The sequence below is a fragment of the Calliopsis andreniformis genome, chromosome 12 (genome assembly GCF_051401765.1).
Source record: "Calliopsis andreniformis isolate RMS-2024a chromosome 12, iyCalAndr_principal, whole genome shotgun sequence".
Classification (NCBI taxonomy): domain Eukaryota; kingdom Metazoa; phylum Arthropoda; class Insecta; order Hymenoptera; family Andrenidae; genus Calliopsis; species Calliopsis andreniformis.
Window position 1 is genome coordinate 17284362 of NC_135073.1, and position 14130 is coordinate 17298491.

Genomic DNA, 14130 nt, shown 5'->3' on the forward strand with positions numbered 1-14130 from the left:
TTTCAATTGACTCTATTCAAAACCAAAACACCTGTAACACTACAGAGGAAGTCTCAGTAGAAAATCCGCAAGGCCTTCGATCCTTTCCATTTCCCCCATTGCAATAACTCCTAAATAGACTAGTTCAATGGCACTTAAATCAACACTGAATCGATGGACACAAAATTCAAAACCCCCAAGTGTCGACTCTTAAATGATACCTCAGAAAATCAATCCAATCAGTTGTGGCCTCCCAGAGACACTCAGGGGTAGCCAATAAAAATTGAAGAAATTAGAACATTGAAAAAAAAAAATTCTGCTCGTGAGACGAAACTTGTTTGCTCGAAAAATTCTCCATCTACTTTTCGTCGTTGATTTTCGCGAGCTGGCTCGGATCGAGATCCGGCGCGATCGTGTTTTGCACCTGAATATGAGCGGAGTGAAGGGGCGGGCACAGCAGGGGATGATAGGGGAGGCAGTAGTACGGGAAACCGCTGAGGGCTTTGTTCGCTGGATGGATCTGCGGGGCGGACATTTGTCCGGGAATTTGGCCGGAACCACGAAGTGGCAACCCCCTCAAATGCTCGTCGGGGTGCACCAGTACGCGCACCGCCACGCGCCTCGCGTTTCCGGAATTCACCAGCGCCCCTAGCTCCTGTTGCTGCCGCCTCTTGGTCTTGTATCTGCGAACCAGTCACAAACCATCGTGCAAAATTACATAAAATAGAAATCTATAGAATATTTATTAGATAATGAAGAAAGATCTGTCTCTCTTGAAGTAACAATCAACAAGGGTAGTTCAATAAGCAAAATGATATTATTTAAAAAATATGAGTGATCTTATTGTGACTTAAAAAGCGACAGAACTTTCTTGGTTATCTAATATTTCCAAAATATTTGAATAAATATTGAGAGAGTTAAGATCAATCAGACTCGAATACCTTCTGTTCTGGAACCAGATCTTCACTTGTGTCTCCGTCAGCTTCAACCCTCTCGCAAGGTCCGCCCTTTCAGGCCCCGACAGGTACTTCTGCGCAGCGAATCTTCTCTCCAGCTCGTAGACCTGTGCGTGTGAGAAGGCTGCCCTGCTGCGTTTCTTCCTGCTCTGCAGGTTTTGGCCGTGGCTCTGCGCCTCGAACATGTCCTCCTCAGGGTCCTCTGCAAGTGTTTTCGCGTCGATCATACTTCGAGCTCGATCGTTCGCGTGGACGCCAAGTATAAAGCACGAGACTCGTTGGAACGCGCAATTCGAGGTGCTTGAAATTCGGGCGCAAATAAACGCGTCGATCGGGAACCAATGATCTACGAGGATCATAAATCGAGCGTTGTAGGCGGAGGGTGGAGGCGAAAGGAACGAGGGGGCAGCGGTCCACGAACGGCCATAGAAGCGGCGAACCGATTGGAAATAGAGAAAGAGGTTTCCGGCCCGCGTTTGATGTCTCGTCTTCAAACATTAACACGTGCACTCGCTACTCCGACATGTTTACGCTCCTGTTCCACGGTAATTCGCCTCTCTAAGTTTAACCGTAGCTGCGGCGGAGTGCAATCCGTGCGCCAGCTTACGTCCTAAAATTTCTTACTCTCCGACACTTTGTTTTCCGAGGCCTGCTGACGCGAGGCGTTTTTGCGAACTGATTCACGCGGTGGTTGTTACTTTCTAGAGATCTATGGATCTTTATTAGATAGATCTCTGACTTCCCTCGACAGACATCCTCTAGACATGAAAATTTGAGGGAGTTTATGGAGAAAAGATATTTGGACAGAGAACAGTCAGGGGTGTTCAAAATTGATTTAGGTACTCATGTTAATATGGATTTTCAGAAGAGTTGAAAATTGTGAGACATAGTCTTCCTTGAGAGATATTGAAAATTATATAAGTAGGTACTTCTGTGTCTGCTGTGAATACAGAGCCATCGATATTATTAATTAAGCCTTTCCTTGCACTAGCCAGACGCAAATCTAACAAAAGTCGAACTAGAATATCACCTAGAAGACTCAAAGAATTTTATCTACTCCAGAGAGAAAAAAGAAGGACAAGAAGACCATCTTTCACTCTCCAATTATTTTTGCTTCTCGGTCTAATGGTAACAAGGTACCCCACCAATGTTCCTACGTGGAAAAAAACACGATTGGAAAGATGCTGGCGTGACATCATAATTATTTCGTGCGTGTACGCCGCTCCCGTCGCTCGTCAATGTTTATCGGTGGCTGGCGACGACGGGGGTGGGAAGCATTTAGAGAGATCTATATTTGATCACTTTCGACGTCAACTCTATGCCATTTCGTCAGGCTAATGCGTCCCTCCTCTGACGCTCGTCAAACATCCTACGCCGTCCTACATCGAGAGTGTTCGAGAGGAGCAAGTGCCGTTTGCTCTCACTCCGATTACATCGATGACCCTTCGTTGCTTTCTCCGCCCGTCGGCCTCGAATCAATTCATATGGCCACTGGATACTGGGCAAATGAAACGCTACCCCCTTATGGAGAAACTATTAGAAGCTTGGATTTTTTATTTCAGTGGTCAGTTTTTAAGTACAAGACTTTGCGATTAAATTAAGGGGGGTTGAAGTGTAGTGAGAAGAGTTTATGCCTTGAATGGAATTTTATTAATAGAAATAATTGATTTGTTCTTTTGAAGAAAAATTCTAATTCTATATTTATTGCAAGTGTTAAGTATAATTTGAGGGTGTAGGACAGAGTACTTTTTATAATATTTCCAGAAGTAAAATTCTCAACCCTTACTATTAATACTTGTATAAAGAACATCAGTGGGTAAATTACAAATCACAAGCGAAGTTCCCTTGCCGAGCTCCTAATTTCTTATTTTAAGTAGCATCTGAAGAGCAGGTCTTCCCAAGATCCAACCCACCCCCGCACTGTAAGCGACGCTAGATTAATGATGACAGGGAGCAGCAGGATTCCTGAAGCCCCGTTAAAAGACCACGTATCCTGTCCATTACCGTATTAAGTGATTCCCAAGAAGGATAGCCAGGAAAGGGGATACGTAATTCGGTGAGCGGTGCTTGAAACGGTGCCAGCTGGTGCCTGCACCCCTCACCCCCAGGTGGTGGAAAAGCGTAGAAATGGTCGCTGACAAAACAGTTCCAGGTACCAAAGAATTACTTAATTGCCAGCTTGGTGTCACTCCTCGTGACTCAACTTGAACCCTGTCTCCCACTTCCCTCTCCCCCTTCGTTTCGCCAGAATAGGCAGAAACTCGAAGCGCTCGACGATGCTCGACGAAAAAGTCATTTCCTCGGGAGGCACGGTAACCTTGATCTAAATTTGTTTTTGCTTCCGATCCATGGATCCTCGACGACTCTGCCGAGACAGAGCAACAGTGTGGCCAGGGATCGAACAAGTGCAAGAAGCTGAGTGCCGGCCACTTGTGACGTCTGCCCAGGCTCGAGCACCACTTATGCTACTAAAATTACATTCGATCGCGTTATCTGTGCGCTCGGGTTAACTTTAAAAAAAAAAGAAAGAGAGGAAGACCCTTGAAGAAGCTTGCCTGTTGCAAGGATATGGGACTAAATGATCTCTTAGGCCTACATCTTCGTGGCAGACGCACGATCGTCTAGAAGAGAGCCAGGGGACTTCCTTCTTAGTAAGAAGACTTCTCTTGGTTATCGAGCTATCGTTAGCGATAGATATCGCTGTAATTAAGAAGCCTCTGGGATTATTTATCGCTGGATTCTGTAATATCTGGTGAACGTGGGAGGCAGAGGAAGTGTGTACTTGATTGAGAGATTCTTAGGAAGCTCCTGAAGATTGCAAGGATTTTTCAAATTCATGAACTTGAGGAAAGAAATTTGATCTCTGGGATCATTTTCTAACTCTTCCTTTTCTTCTACTCACCTAAATATTTATTTTTACTCATGTCCAGCGCCTCGTCCTGCTGCCTCTGAGAGGCTTCCCTCGACTCCTTCGCCTGCTGGTAGCCAGCCATGTTCCCCAGAGTCTCCAGGTGCTTGAACGACCCCTGTCCCAGGTGTGGAATAGTCCCAAAGTTGGTGATGTTCGCGTGGACGAGGTTCCTCGTCAGGATGTCAAGCTCGCGGGCCACGCTGAGCTCTGGCGACGGCAGTCTCGAGAACCGAGCCATCTGACTTTGGTCCTGCTCCAGGTGACCGTCTCTGTGATCGCTCTCTGAGCTGTCGTAGTCCCTCTGCTGAGACTTTTTCACAAACGATGCACCTTGTGGTTCCTCTGACTCTGACGACCGTCTTTCGTGGCTGGAGTAACTGGTCCTCCTGCTGAGGATATCTGCGATGCTGAAGGGGGTTGGTTGAGACGGTTTAGGGGATGCTTCGCTCCTCTTGTCTTCTTCCATAGCCTCTTCTCGACCTGACATATTCTGCGTTCCTTTAAACTAGCACCAGGTTTCTTAGAATCGACGGGGATAGGTCCAATAAATTTTCTTCCTTCACAAATCCCCACTTTCTTCACGATTATAGCAGCCCCTTTTCTCTCATCTCCACGACTGGCATCAGGTATTCTTCATTCCAGTATATAGTAACAATCTTCATTCTAACATGTTCCCAGTTCTACTGCAACCAAGTTTTACTTAACTAAGTTAATTAACTATAGCGTTTCCCACAGATTAGGATTTAATATTGCATCAAGGATCAGTCCCCACTGTCTTCTTTCTCAGAACTCTCGTGTCACAATCACAAAACGAACAAGTCCAAGAGTCTCGGTCCCAGACATCCACGATCAGCCACGTTCTATCGACGTCGCGGCTCGACTGGCGCGTGCACGGGACTTCCGCGTCGCGAGATCCCCTGTCAGAGCAGACCACCGCCTCCCTGGGCCCGTTCGACGTTATTAATTGTCATCCACGAGCACTCGAGGGCCGCGTGCACCCTTCTGCACCGAGTGTGCTTCGGTCAAGTGCGCTTGTCGCGCGTGGAGACTTATTTTTCGAATTAGTCTGCGGCCACTTCAACTCGCCAGCTTCCTTCTTCCCTTCCTCCCGACGCGTCGGCTATCTTCCCCTTCTATGTCGCCCACCCCCACCCTCGCGAGCATCCCTCCACTCTGTGGCCCCCACGATCTTCCTCCTCCATCGTCCAGGACCACGCTTTTTGCGCTCTTCGCCGCTCCTTAACCCCCCTAACTGGCTAAATCCACTGTGCGGTGATGTTCTTCGAGATGAATCGTTTATCGATGTTTGTGGTAGTATCAGACGTCGGGAGGGGTACTTAATGGGCTTATTAACCGGTTTGCAAACTGGGAGATTGGATTTTGACGTGATGCTGAGGATGCTTAGTGCTTTGAGGAAGGGGTGAGTTGGATTTTGAGGAGCCTTGGTTTTGGGAAAGTTCAGGGTGGTTTGGATGAGTAGAAAAGGGGTGTGAAAAATTGTTGATAGGTCAGAGAAGTATTTTATGGAACTAGTTAACTGGGTCTTTCAAATTTGAGTCTGTATTGGGGTCTCAGAAAATTTCATCTCCATTCCCAGAAAATGATTTCTCAGTAGAGGTACTCAGAACATAGAACCTTCTTTTTTACCCCCATGTTTACCCTCATATTCCTTCTTCACGTTCCAAAACCTGCTTCCACCTTTTTTTATTCAGAGCCCCATTCTTCAACCCTTATTGAGAATCATGCGTCTGTCATTTTAAGAGAAAGGTGGTCGCGAGAAAATTCGAGTTTCGCGGGTCGCGGCGTAGGTGGAGCCTGAAATGACCTCCAGGTCGAACACGGGATGCTCGACGACGCAAGCCTCGCCCTACGACCAATCCACTGCTTTCGCCGCGACGCAGCTTTTCCAATCGAGCCAATCCATAGCATCGCGAAGCTTTCAACCTCGAGGTGATGAGCGTCCAAGCGTGGGAGAGGGATCCTCCAGCTTTTTTCAGGGTCGAGCGAGGGGTGTCGTAGGGGTGCGATCGGAGCCTTTGGGGTTGTATCGCGTATTCATAAATGATTTTCTTTAGGGAGTGCTACTTCCAGATAGTATTTATTCGCGACTTGTGGGTGGAAGGATATTTTGGTGAACTTCTGTGACAATTAGAGTCCTCGGGGTCATTGAACTCGAGATAATTCATGATTACTAACTTGTAGTTCAATAGAATATTAATATTGATCACCCTAGTAGTAGATATCAATAATTTTCGTCTGAGAAAGTACCTACCCCACATTTTCCAAGATCTAGTACTCAACTCAGTTTTCCAAAAGACTTCATAAACTCCCAATAATAAAATATTGCTTCAAATATTGAATTTCTTCAGCAGGACATATGGAAATCATCCCTTCGCTATTCTACAAGACGCCAAATCATCAGCTTCAGGGGGTCACAGCTCCAGAACTAATAAAAAGAACTCGATACTCCTCCACCAACTTGTCCTGCTATAAAACTACTTGCTGCCGCCTCTTCGTCGCTAAAATCGCAATTTCACTTGCGAAATTCGTCCGTAGTCGGAAGTCCCAATCCCCTTTTCCCTTGAATCGCGTCTAGCGCTTTCAAAAAGTTCCTCGAGCCGTGACTGGTAGCAGTCAGACAGCAGTGTCTACTTCGTAGCTCGTGTCTCGTATCGAGAGGAACGGAGCGGTGCATATATAGGGTGTGCTTTACATAACAATCGCCGCTAAAGACTTGCAGCATTGTTCGCCACGTGCTGCCAGGCCGAGTTCCTATGGCGGTTTAATTAAGTGTGAACCACAGGAGCGTGGATCACGCCTCACTTGATCCGATGATGGCCTCGCGCGTTCCGGATATCGACCAGGAAACAATTCCGCCGCTCCTTCCGTCGTATTTCTTGGATTCTCTCCTCTATCTTCCTTTCGAATTGGTTCCACTATTTCAGGACAAAAGTGAATCATTTTTATGCATCCCCAAGCATGAATCTCTGAAGGAATTATAAGTACCCTGATACCTTGTTTTGATGACGTCCTGATAGAGTCACAGAGAGATGAAATTTAAATAAAATTTTCCCTTACTATTTTCTGAGAAGCGGAGAACCCTCAGAACTTTAGCGTATAAAGTTTCTGAGTGGTCCCAGAGGATCCAAAGAGCCTCATCATTCATAAATGTAATTTTCATCTCCAATACTCCTCAAAAATACTCTTCAAAATCCTTATCAACCATCAGAGTACTTTTCCTTCAAAAGTAGCAGTATCAAAGCAATTCTTCCTGCAGATTCAAAGAATCAGCGAATCGGCAATTAGCAGGTGGCGAGTAATCGAACCGGAAAAACGATGTCCGCCATTTCCCTATCGCTCGATGGAAGGAGAGCATCTCAGAGGCAATCTTTAAGACGGCCACAGTCCCTCCCCAGAGCCTCTCTTTTTCTCGATTCGATCTAATCAATAATAAATTATAGGGGGATGGCGGTACATCTCTCCCCCGAAGCTAAGCCCTGACCCTCCCGCTCAATTGGTCGCAATTCTTAAAGACCTTAATTGGCGCGGAAAATTATACCTTATTTCAGTTACCCTCGAACGAGACCAGACCCATGCACCCTCTCCACCCCCTTTCCACCCTCCCTGATCTTCGGCGCTGTACTTGCACGTACGTCGAATTACGTTTTCTTACGAGCCCGATTCCGCCACTTGGATATTTCTTTTTCCCCCTCGGGTGCAGCCACCATTGGAAATATCGGCCAGCATCGATCCACTAATTGGAAGCCTAAAATAAAACTTCGAGCCACTTTTCATGAGGAGATAACAGTGACTGATGCAAAATCGTTCTTTTCACCTTTGGCTGAGTAAGCTTGAACTCTTTATAAATAGGCCAAGCGAGATTGAGGTCGAATGAACTCTTTGGATCCAAGATCAGGAGTCATCGAGGGAAAAGTTAGCCAGGGAGGGAGGAAGAGATCAGAAAAATTGGTCCAGATTTTGGATGGGTTACTAGGGGGCAAGGGTGTCGATGGGCGAAAATTAGTCGATGAATTCCAGGAAGATCGACAGGAAATCGTTGAATGGCGGTTAACTGGCGACGACAAGAAAGTAACGAACATCGGTGGCGAAGGAGCGCGCGCCTCTATGGGCGGGCATAAGAATATAAAAACAAGAAGACCGGATGACTGCTAACTGTTTGTTAGTCTTGGGTTTTAAAGTCCGCACGTCTGTCAGTCCAGAGATGTAATATTAGTGCTTAGTATACAAGGCTGCCGCCACCGCTCGAGCTCATTTGCTTCTTCTTCCTCTCCTTTCATCCTCTCTCCCCGTTTAACTCTGTCGTTCGCCCCCCAACCCCTTTATCGCTCTTTCGACTCTCGCTGATCACTGAATCTGCTTCTGCAATGGTTGTTTCTTTGTATCTACATGAGTTACAAATTGTTAAATAGCGCTCGAGGGTTTTGCAGTATCTCTTGAATATTTCTGTGAGATTTTATCTTTGAATCTTTATTGCTTCAGGTTCTAGTTATCCATTTTCAATGTATATGACGGATAATTATGTTGATTAGCTGTGGATATGGTCTCCAATGACAAGTACATCGACATTCAGTTAAGTAAACTGACTTTTATGAGCCAAGGAACGTTAAATTGCTCGTTAAGCAACATGAAACATGATTGCTGTAAGTCGTTTAGATGGTATCAGTTCCTGTTCTTTTAGCAGTACCGGCAGTTTGTGGATTGGCTGGTTTATTGGAACTATTTTCAGACGTTTGTGAAAGCCGACTCTAACTGTAATGAGGAACTATGAGGCGAATGGTAGGACTATTTTTGATGATGGAAGGGGTCTTTCATCTCGAGCTTCCGCTGATTAATCGCCGTATTAAACATTATTAATATTTAAATAATTATTGCTAGAAGTTATCTAAGCAAATGTTTAAGTTGAATATACTTGTCAGATGAAGGAGTCAATAAGATCTTTTTAGTCAGTATTTTTCGATAAATCTAAAAAACAATTGAAGATAAAAAAAGGTTCCTTGAGAAATGATTCAAATTTTGTATCAATTGGAACCAAGATCTAGTTTCCCGCGATCGCAAGCTAGAGTGCGCTTTAAAGTGAAGAAGGACGCTCGATAAAGAAGTTCGCTGGCTTCTCCTGTCGTTGGCAAGGCAGATGGCACAGAACATTTGTTCCCTTTCTTCTACTGATTAGGTAGATTCCTTCATGAAGGTAGCTTGAATTGGCTTACCACTTGTCAATAAGAAAAATATTGTGAAAATCAACTTAAAACAAGTCACAAAAAAAGATATGTAGGAAATACTATCTTAATTATAAATTGCTTCATTGAAGATGATTTCAGAACTCCCACAAAAGGAAATAGAAATTATCCCAATTATAATTAGCACCCCGTGACGTCACGTCACGCCTGACACGCATTCATACATCAGTACGTCATATTCTAAGTTAGTAAAGAAACATCACGTAATCGTTTCCTGCTACCAAACCAAGATCACTTACACTGTATTCTCTATCTCCCAAATCTCAAGTATTTAATCTCTCGCCACAAAGGCCTAACACACAGTGCATGGGTTCGCTTCTAACACTACCTAATTAGCATCAAAAACGGGCAAACACTGCTGGAATTGATCTTTAACCCATTCAGACATTAAATCAATCATAAATCAATTAGGCTGCTTGTTTAAAGACCGAAAGCAAAAAGAGGAATAATCTAGACACGCTTGTGATTAATGGGTCGTAGAAAAGCACGATCACCTCTGAACGAATCTAAATCTACCTCGACGTTTTATGCATATGCAGGCGTGTGTCTATTTGAACAGCATCGAGCTTACATGTTCCCATTTGTGTAGATTCGCCTAACTTCTCCCTTTCACTCGCAGGCAAATAGGATCGCGTTTCATCGTTTAACGTCCAGTGATTGATTATGCGAGCACACGATGCCCTAATGGGGCTTTTACAGAATTCAGGCTTAGAAAGAGGAGAAGGAATTTTGCATCGAAATTGAAATGCACCGATGCACGGTGCACTTCACATCTCAATCTCTGGGGTGATCTATCAGTCGGGAACTCGAAAATGGAGTTAATCATTCCAAATTACAGCCTTTGAATCATTCTTCATGATCCCCTTAAATTAACCACGAGCCAAAAACCTGCTGTCTGGGTTTCTGGAACTCGTCCAGCGAAATTAACCAGATTCCGTGCAACAAGTGCACGCAGGTGCACGCAGGTGCACTGGTGGTCTGGGGACTGAGGTGATTGTATGGGAAACAGGGGAGGGGACCTGATATCGGACCGACATTTTTATCAGCTTGTTCCCATGGCCCTTTATGGCACCAGTAGCACCATGAACAACGATTACACCCGACGTGAATCGTCTATGTGAAGGCACTTGACTGCCAGATGACCCGTCGTGCTTGCGCGATAACCTAAAAGGCGGCCATGGCTTCGCTCAAGCTGTCAGAGCTTACCTATTTATAAACACCGTTTCGCCATATTTTCGTTTTATCGGGCTGGGCGAATTTTCTTCCCGCGAGATCGAAAAATTGGCGAGGATCGACCTCGATGCATCTCTACTCCAAAAGGACTCAGAGGATCTCTGCTAATCATTCGAAATTAATTTCAAAAAAAGCTCACTACGCGAGAAGCTAGGAGGATTGAGAAAATTAGAACATAAGAGGTTCTTGATGAGACAGTATTTATAGATGAGGAAGTAGGTTTCTATTGGAGACTCTGCATGCATAAAAGTAGAAGAACTCAAAGTCTTATTTCTTGCATAAATTCATTACTTTATTGTCATTTCTTCAGTTTATTAACCAATTATACGCACACGTCGAGAAGGACAGTACAATTTACGCCTGAGATCGTATCCTTTCGATCCGACAGAAGACACCTGCCGAGGTCTTTCCTCGATGGACATTTCCATACGCTCGCTTTATTTCCATCGAATTTTCTATGAAGCTATGAACGAACCACCGCGTAGAAAATAAAAATAAAAAAGAAGAATTACGAGAACCGATGCTTCCGCAAAAGCCACTTGAGGCGGTTTCCGTTCGGCCCTCTCGAGCGTTGCTATTTCGAAGAGGGTACCTTACCTAACTAAAGAGCGAAGGAAAAAAGAAACACAGCTGCCAATTGGCCTTATCCATCTCTAACTTAAACCTAGTTGCGACCGAACACGTTTACCCTAAATTATTTTATCTTTGGCTATCTATTTGGTATCGCTATTACAATTATCCTCCAAATCTCCTACCAAAATTCATCGGTTACAAAAATAATACGCGGAGGGTCTCTCTCGAGCACCCTTGAATAAAATTATCTAGCCCTCAGAGGGAAGGATACTCTCGAACACAGAAAAAAATTCTCTCCCCAGAAATCTCTTCACAAAATCTCTTCTCCTACCACAGTCGCTGAAGATTCTGGTCCATGGGCACCTGGTCCAAGTAATTCATGTACTGCACCTGATAATTATTCGGGCCCAAGTAATTAGGGAAGCCATAGTCAGTGCTAGAGACGTCCATCGCTGGTCTCCCGTCGCTGATGATCGGCTTGGCGTCCATGCCCTTTAAATCTGGAAACTGCTCCTCCTCGTCCTTATACTCCGTCTTGATCTGTCGCTGACAGTCGTGCACAGTACCGCGAGGATCCGTCGGCAGATTGCTTCTATTGTACTCCAGCGCTGGCAGAGCGTGATGTCTGGGCTGCATCTCCCCATTGAGGTTCGATTTTCCACTTAAATCCGAGCACATCTCCTGCTTGAACTCTGGACTGACACTCGCTTCGCTGTTGGTGGTCCTGAACTCTGGGCTGACTCGGATATCGTTCATCCTGAAGTCGGGCTGCATCGAGATTGTCAGCTCTGGCCTGATGTTGGACCAATAGGGAGGATTGTAAGTGTCCTGGAGATTTGGCTTCCCGTCTTTGATTAACACTGGCACGGGGATTTTTCTCAGGGATTGATTCTTCATGTTCTGCGCTTGAAGCTTCTCGGCGTCTTCGATCCTCGCCCTCTTGTTCTTGTAGCGCCGATTCTGGAACCAGATCTTCACCTGGGTGCTCGTCAGCTTCAGGGTTTGGGCTAGCATCTCTCTTTCTGGGGCGCTCAGGTAGCGTTGTTGTTTGAAGCGTTGCTCTAGCTCGTAAACTTGAGTCTGTAAGAAGAAATTGGGGGTTGGAGAGATTGAATAAAAATCGATTTTAAAAATAACAAAATAGTAGGTTTTAAAAATAGCAAAGAATAGTGAGGCAGTGTTCTATCATTATTATATTTGTGTGTCTATGAGTGAAGAAATATCCCTTGGAAATTATATGAAAAACTGGTCATACTCTAGTGATAGTTAAAGCAGTAGTAAGAAGAAGACAGTAGTATATTAAAAGCCTTGATATTAAAAATCAGGAGACCAAGGGATCCTTTTAATTATTCTCAAGCTTCCAAATTAAGCTCCACCATTCTTGGCATCTCACTTTATCTAACATATTCCTAAAAAACTCACCTGTGAAAAAAGCACCCTTGGCTTCCGCTTAGTCCTCTTCCCAGACTGACTCTTCCTCAGCTCCGTCTTGCTCGATGTGACCACGTTACCTTTAAAAACAACCCCCAATAATCTCTTATTTCCACTATACCAATCACTAGCAAATTTTACATCCTGTAATCTATAAATCCTACATACCATCCTCTGTGATCGGAGGTTCTTGATACGGCGGTGCGATCTGGTTCAGCTGATGAACATGGCTCAACTCAGGATAATGTGGATAAGGCATCATCGATTGCTCCTTGAATTTCTCCATGTCCCACTGATTCTCTTGCATTACATTGTAGTTGTAATAATCCTGGGACGTGTGCTGCTGCTGAATCGGGTGCTGGTGGTGAGCCGAAGGGTAGCAATCCATGGCAAGATCTTGATCCTCGCTAAGAATGTCGCGGACACTGAACGGGGTTCCCGAGATGGAGGAAGGGAGCATTCTAATTCATTCTTGAAGATCTGTCTCTGATTTACCGAATCCTTTTTTAGAGCACTTGCAAGAAACCGATCAGGAATTCACGATTTCTGGGGTGAAAACTGATCTTCAAAATGTTTAACACTGTCACGTTGGAAGTACACACGCGAATCAACTCTGTATCACACAGATTAACTAAAATCGGCAATTAGAAGCTATGGAACTCCTCTGTTTCCTTCAATCTTCAGTTCTTCTAGTTCTCCAACGTACCAAAATCCATTCAGCTCTTAATCCCACGTCACCAACACTGCCTCTACTTCCTCCAACTCTCACATTCGCAGAATCATTTCTCAAAAATACGACGCAATTTTTCTCCCGCCACTTGTCAACCAAATCACCCTTAAAATTCCTTGAAATCGATCGATCCTCAGAGATCCACCATAAAGAACTTCCACTGTCAAACAAATCTGTCAATCCCCAAATCTCTGAAGGGTTAATCGCTCTCAAGACGTCGTAAAGGGGCAGTAAACGTCCTCCGTTTAAGGGTCGCGCAACGAAAACTAATAAAACCTGAACGAGCTCGTTAAAACGTTGTCGACACGCGGTTTGAGCTTGTTTCACGAACAAGGGTTGCCAGCTAAACGTCAGACCGTCGATCGCGGTCTTCTGCGCACGGGGGATGGTCACGGTTGAGCGGTCAGGTCGGAGGGCAGACGTGTAATGTGACTTGCTCGTCCGAGGAGTCAAGTGTTGGTCCCGTGGTACAGGGACACCACCACTCTTGAGCGTGTGCGTCTGTGTGTACGCGCCACTGGCAGCAGATTTTTACCAGCACACCCACGCATACGATCAGCGCATCGCCGCATCTACGAGCTCTACAGGGTGCTCGGATTTTGGCTCATTCAAATGCTTTTGATTTTCTCTAACCTGGAACCTTTTGGGAGTTTGATGGAGCTTTACGTGGGTGTACGTTTGAGAAGGTGGAATTTATTAGCGAGGGTGAGTGGAAAGAGTTTTGGTAGAATAGTGAGGGATATTGGGAAGTGTTTTAGCAAAGCTTGGATTAAGTAGAATTTTTTGCTTTTTTTTCCGTTAGGTATTGAGAGTACAGAAAAAGGAAGAAGCGATGGTTGTCTCGTAAAATCGGCAGAGCCTTCGTGTGCCGTTATTTTCGAACCATTTCTTTATCTTAATTATCGGTAATAATTGTCTGGACTCATAATGAAGAGGTCAAAGCTCCTCGCAGCAAATTGGTCCACCTTTTTTTGGTGATCCACCCGATATAAAGGGAGAGGATCGATCTCCAAATCGCTTTAAAAAAGCCACCCATGGGTCCCGCGACATATAATAATT

The 14130-nt window shown here is 44.9% G+C and overlaps 2 protein-coding genes across 2 annotated transcripts; both read right to left on the reverse strand.

Annotated features, from left to right (window-relative positions):
* Positions 1-208: 208 nt before the first annotated feature.
* Positions 209-4517, reverse strand: LOC143185675 (uncharacterized). Its single transcript, XM_076388863.1, has 3 exons — positions 3838-4517; positions 921-1137; positions 209-662 (listed from the first exon to the last, which is right to left on the reverse strand). The coding sequence occupies exons 1-3, from the start codon at positions 4331-4333 to the stop codon at positions 338-340; spliced, it is 1038 nt and encodes a 345-aa protein (XP_076244978.1). The 5' UTR covers positions 4334-4517; the 3' UTR covers positions 209-337.
* Positions 4518-11237: 6720 nt separating this feature from the next.
* Positions 11238-12902, reverse strand: LOC143185674 (uncharacterized). Its single transcript, XM_076388862.1, has 3 exons — positions 12510-12902; positions 12333-12421; positions 11238-11990 (listed from the first exon to the last, which is right to left on the reverse strand). Exons 1-3 carry the CDS (start codon positions 12799-12801, stop codon positions 11238-11240), a joined length of 1134 nt encoding a protein of 377 aa, XP_076244977.1. The 5' UTR covers positions 12802-12902.
* Between the last annotated feature and the right edge of the window lie 1228 nt (positions 12903-14130).

What these genes read in the sequence shown, in the direction of transcription:
- LOC143185674 (XM_076388862.1), bottom strand. Translation starts at nt 12,801, where the DNA reads ATGCTCCCTTCCTCCATCTCGGGAACCCCGTTCAGTGTCCGCGACATT. An exon ending in ACCTCCGATCACAGAGGATG is followed by an intron (nt 12,422 to 12,509) that starts GTATGTAGGATT and finishes TTGTTTTTAAAG; the next exon opens with GTAACGTGGTCACATCGAGC. An exon ending in CAAGGGTGCTTTTTTCACAG is followed by an intron (nt 11,991 to 12,332) that starts GTGAGTTTTTTA and finishes TTCTTCTTACAG; the next exon opens with ACTCAAGTTTACGAGCTAGA.
- LOC143185675 (XM_076388863.1), bottom strand. Translation starts at nt 4,333, where the DNA reads ATGTCAGGTCGAGAAGAGGCTATGGAAGAAGACAAGAGGAGCGAAGCA. An exon ending in GAGTAAAAATAAATATTTAG is followed by an intron (nt 1,138 to 3,837) that starts GTGAGTAGAAGA and finishes AAACACTTGCAG; the next exon opens with AGGACCCTGAGGAGGACATG. An exon ending in ATCTGGTTCCAGAACAGAAG is followed by an intron (nt 663 to 920) that starts GTATTCGAGTCT and finishes ACTGGTTCGCAG; the next exon opens with ATACAAGACCAAGAGGCGGC.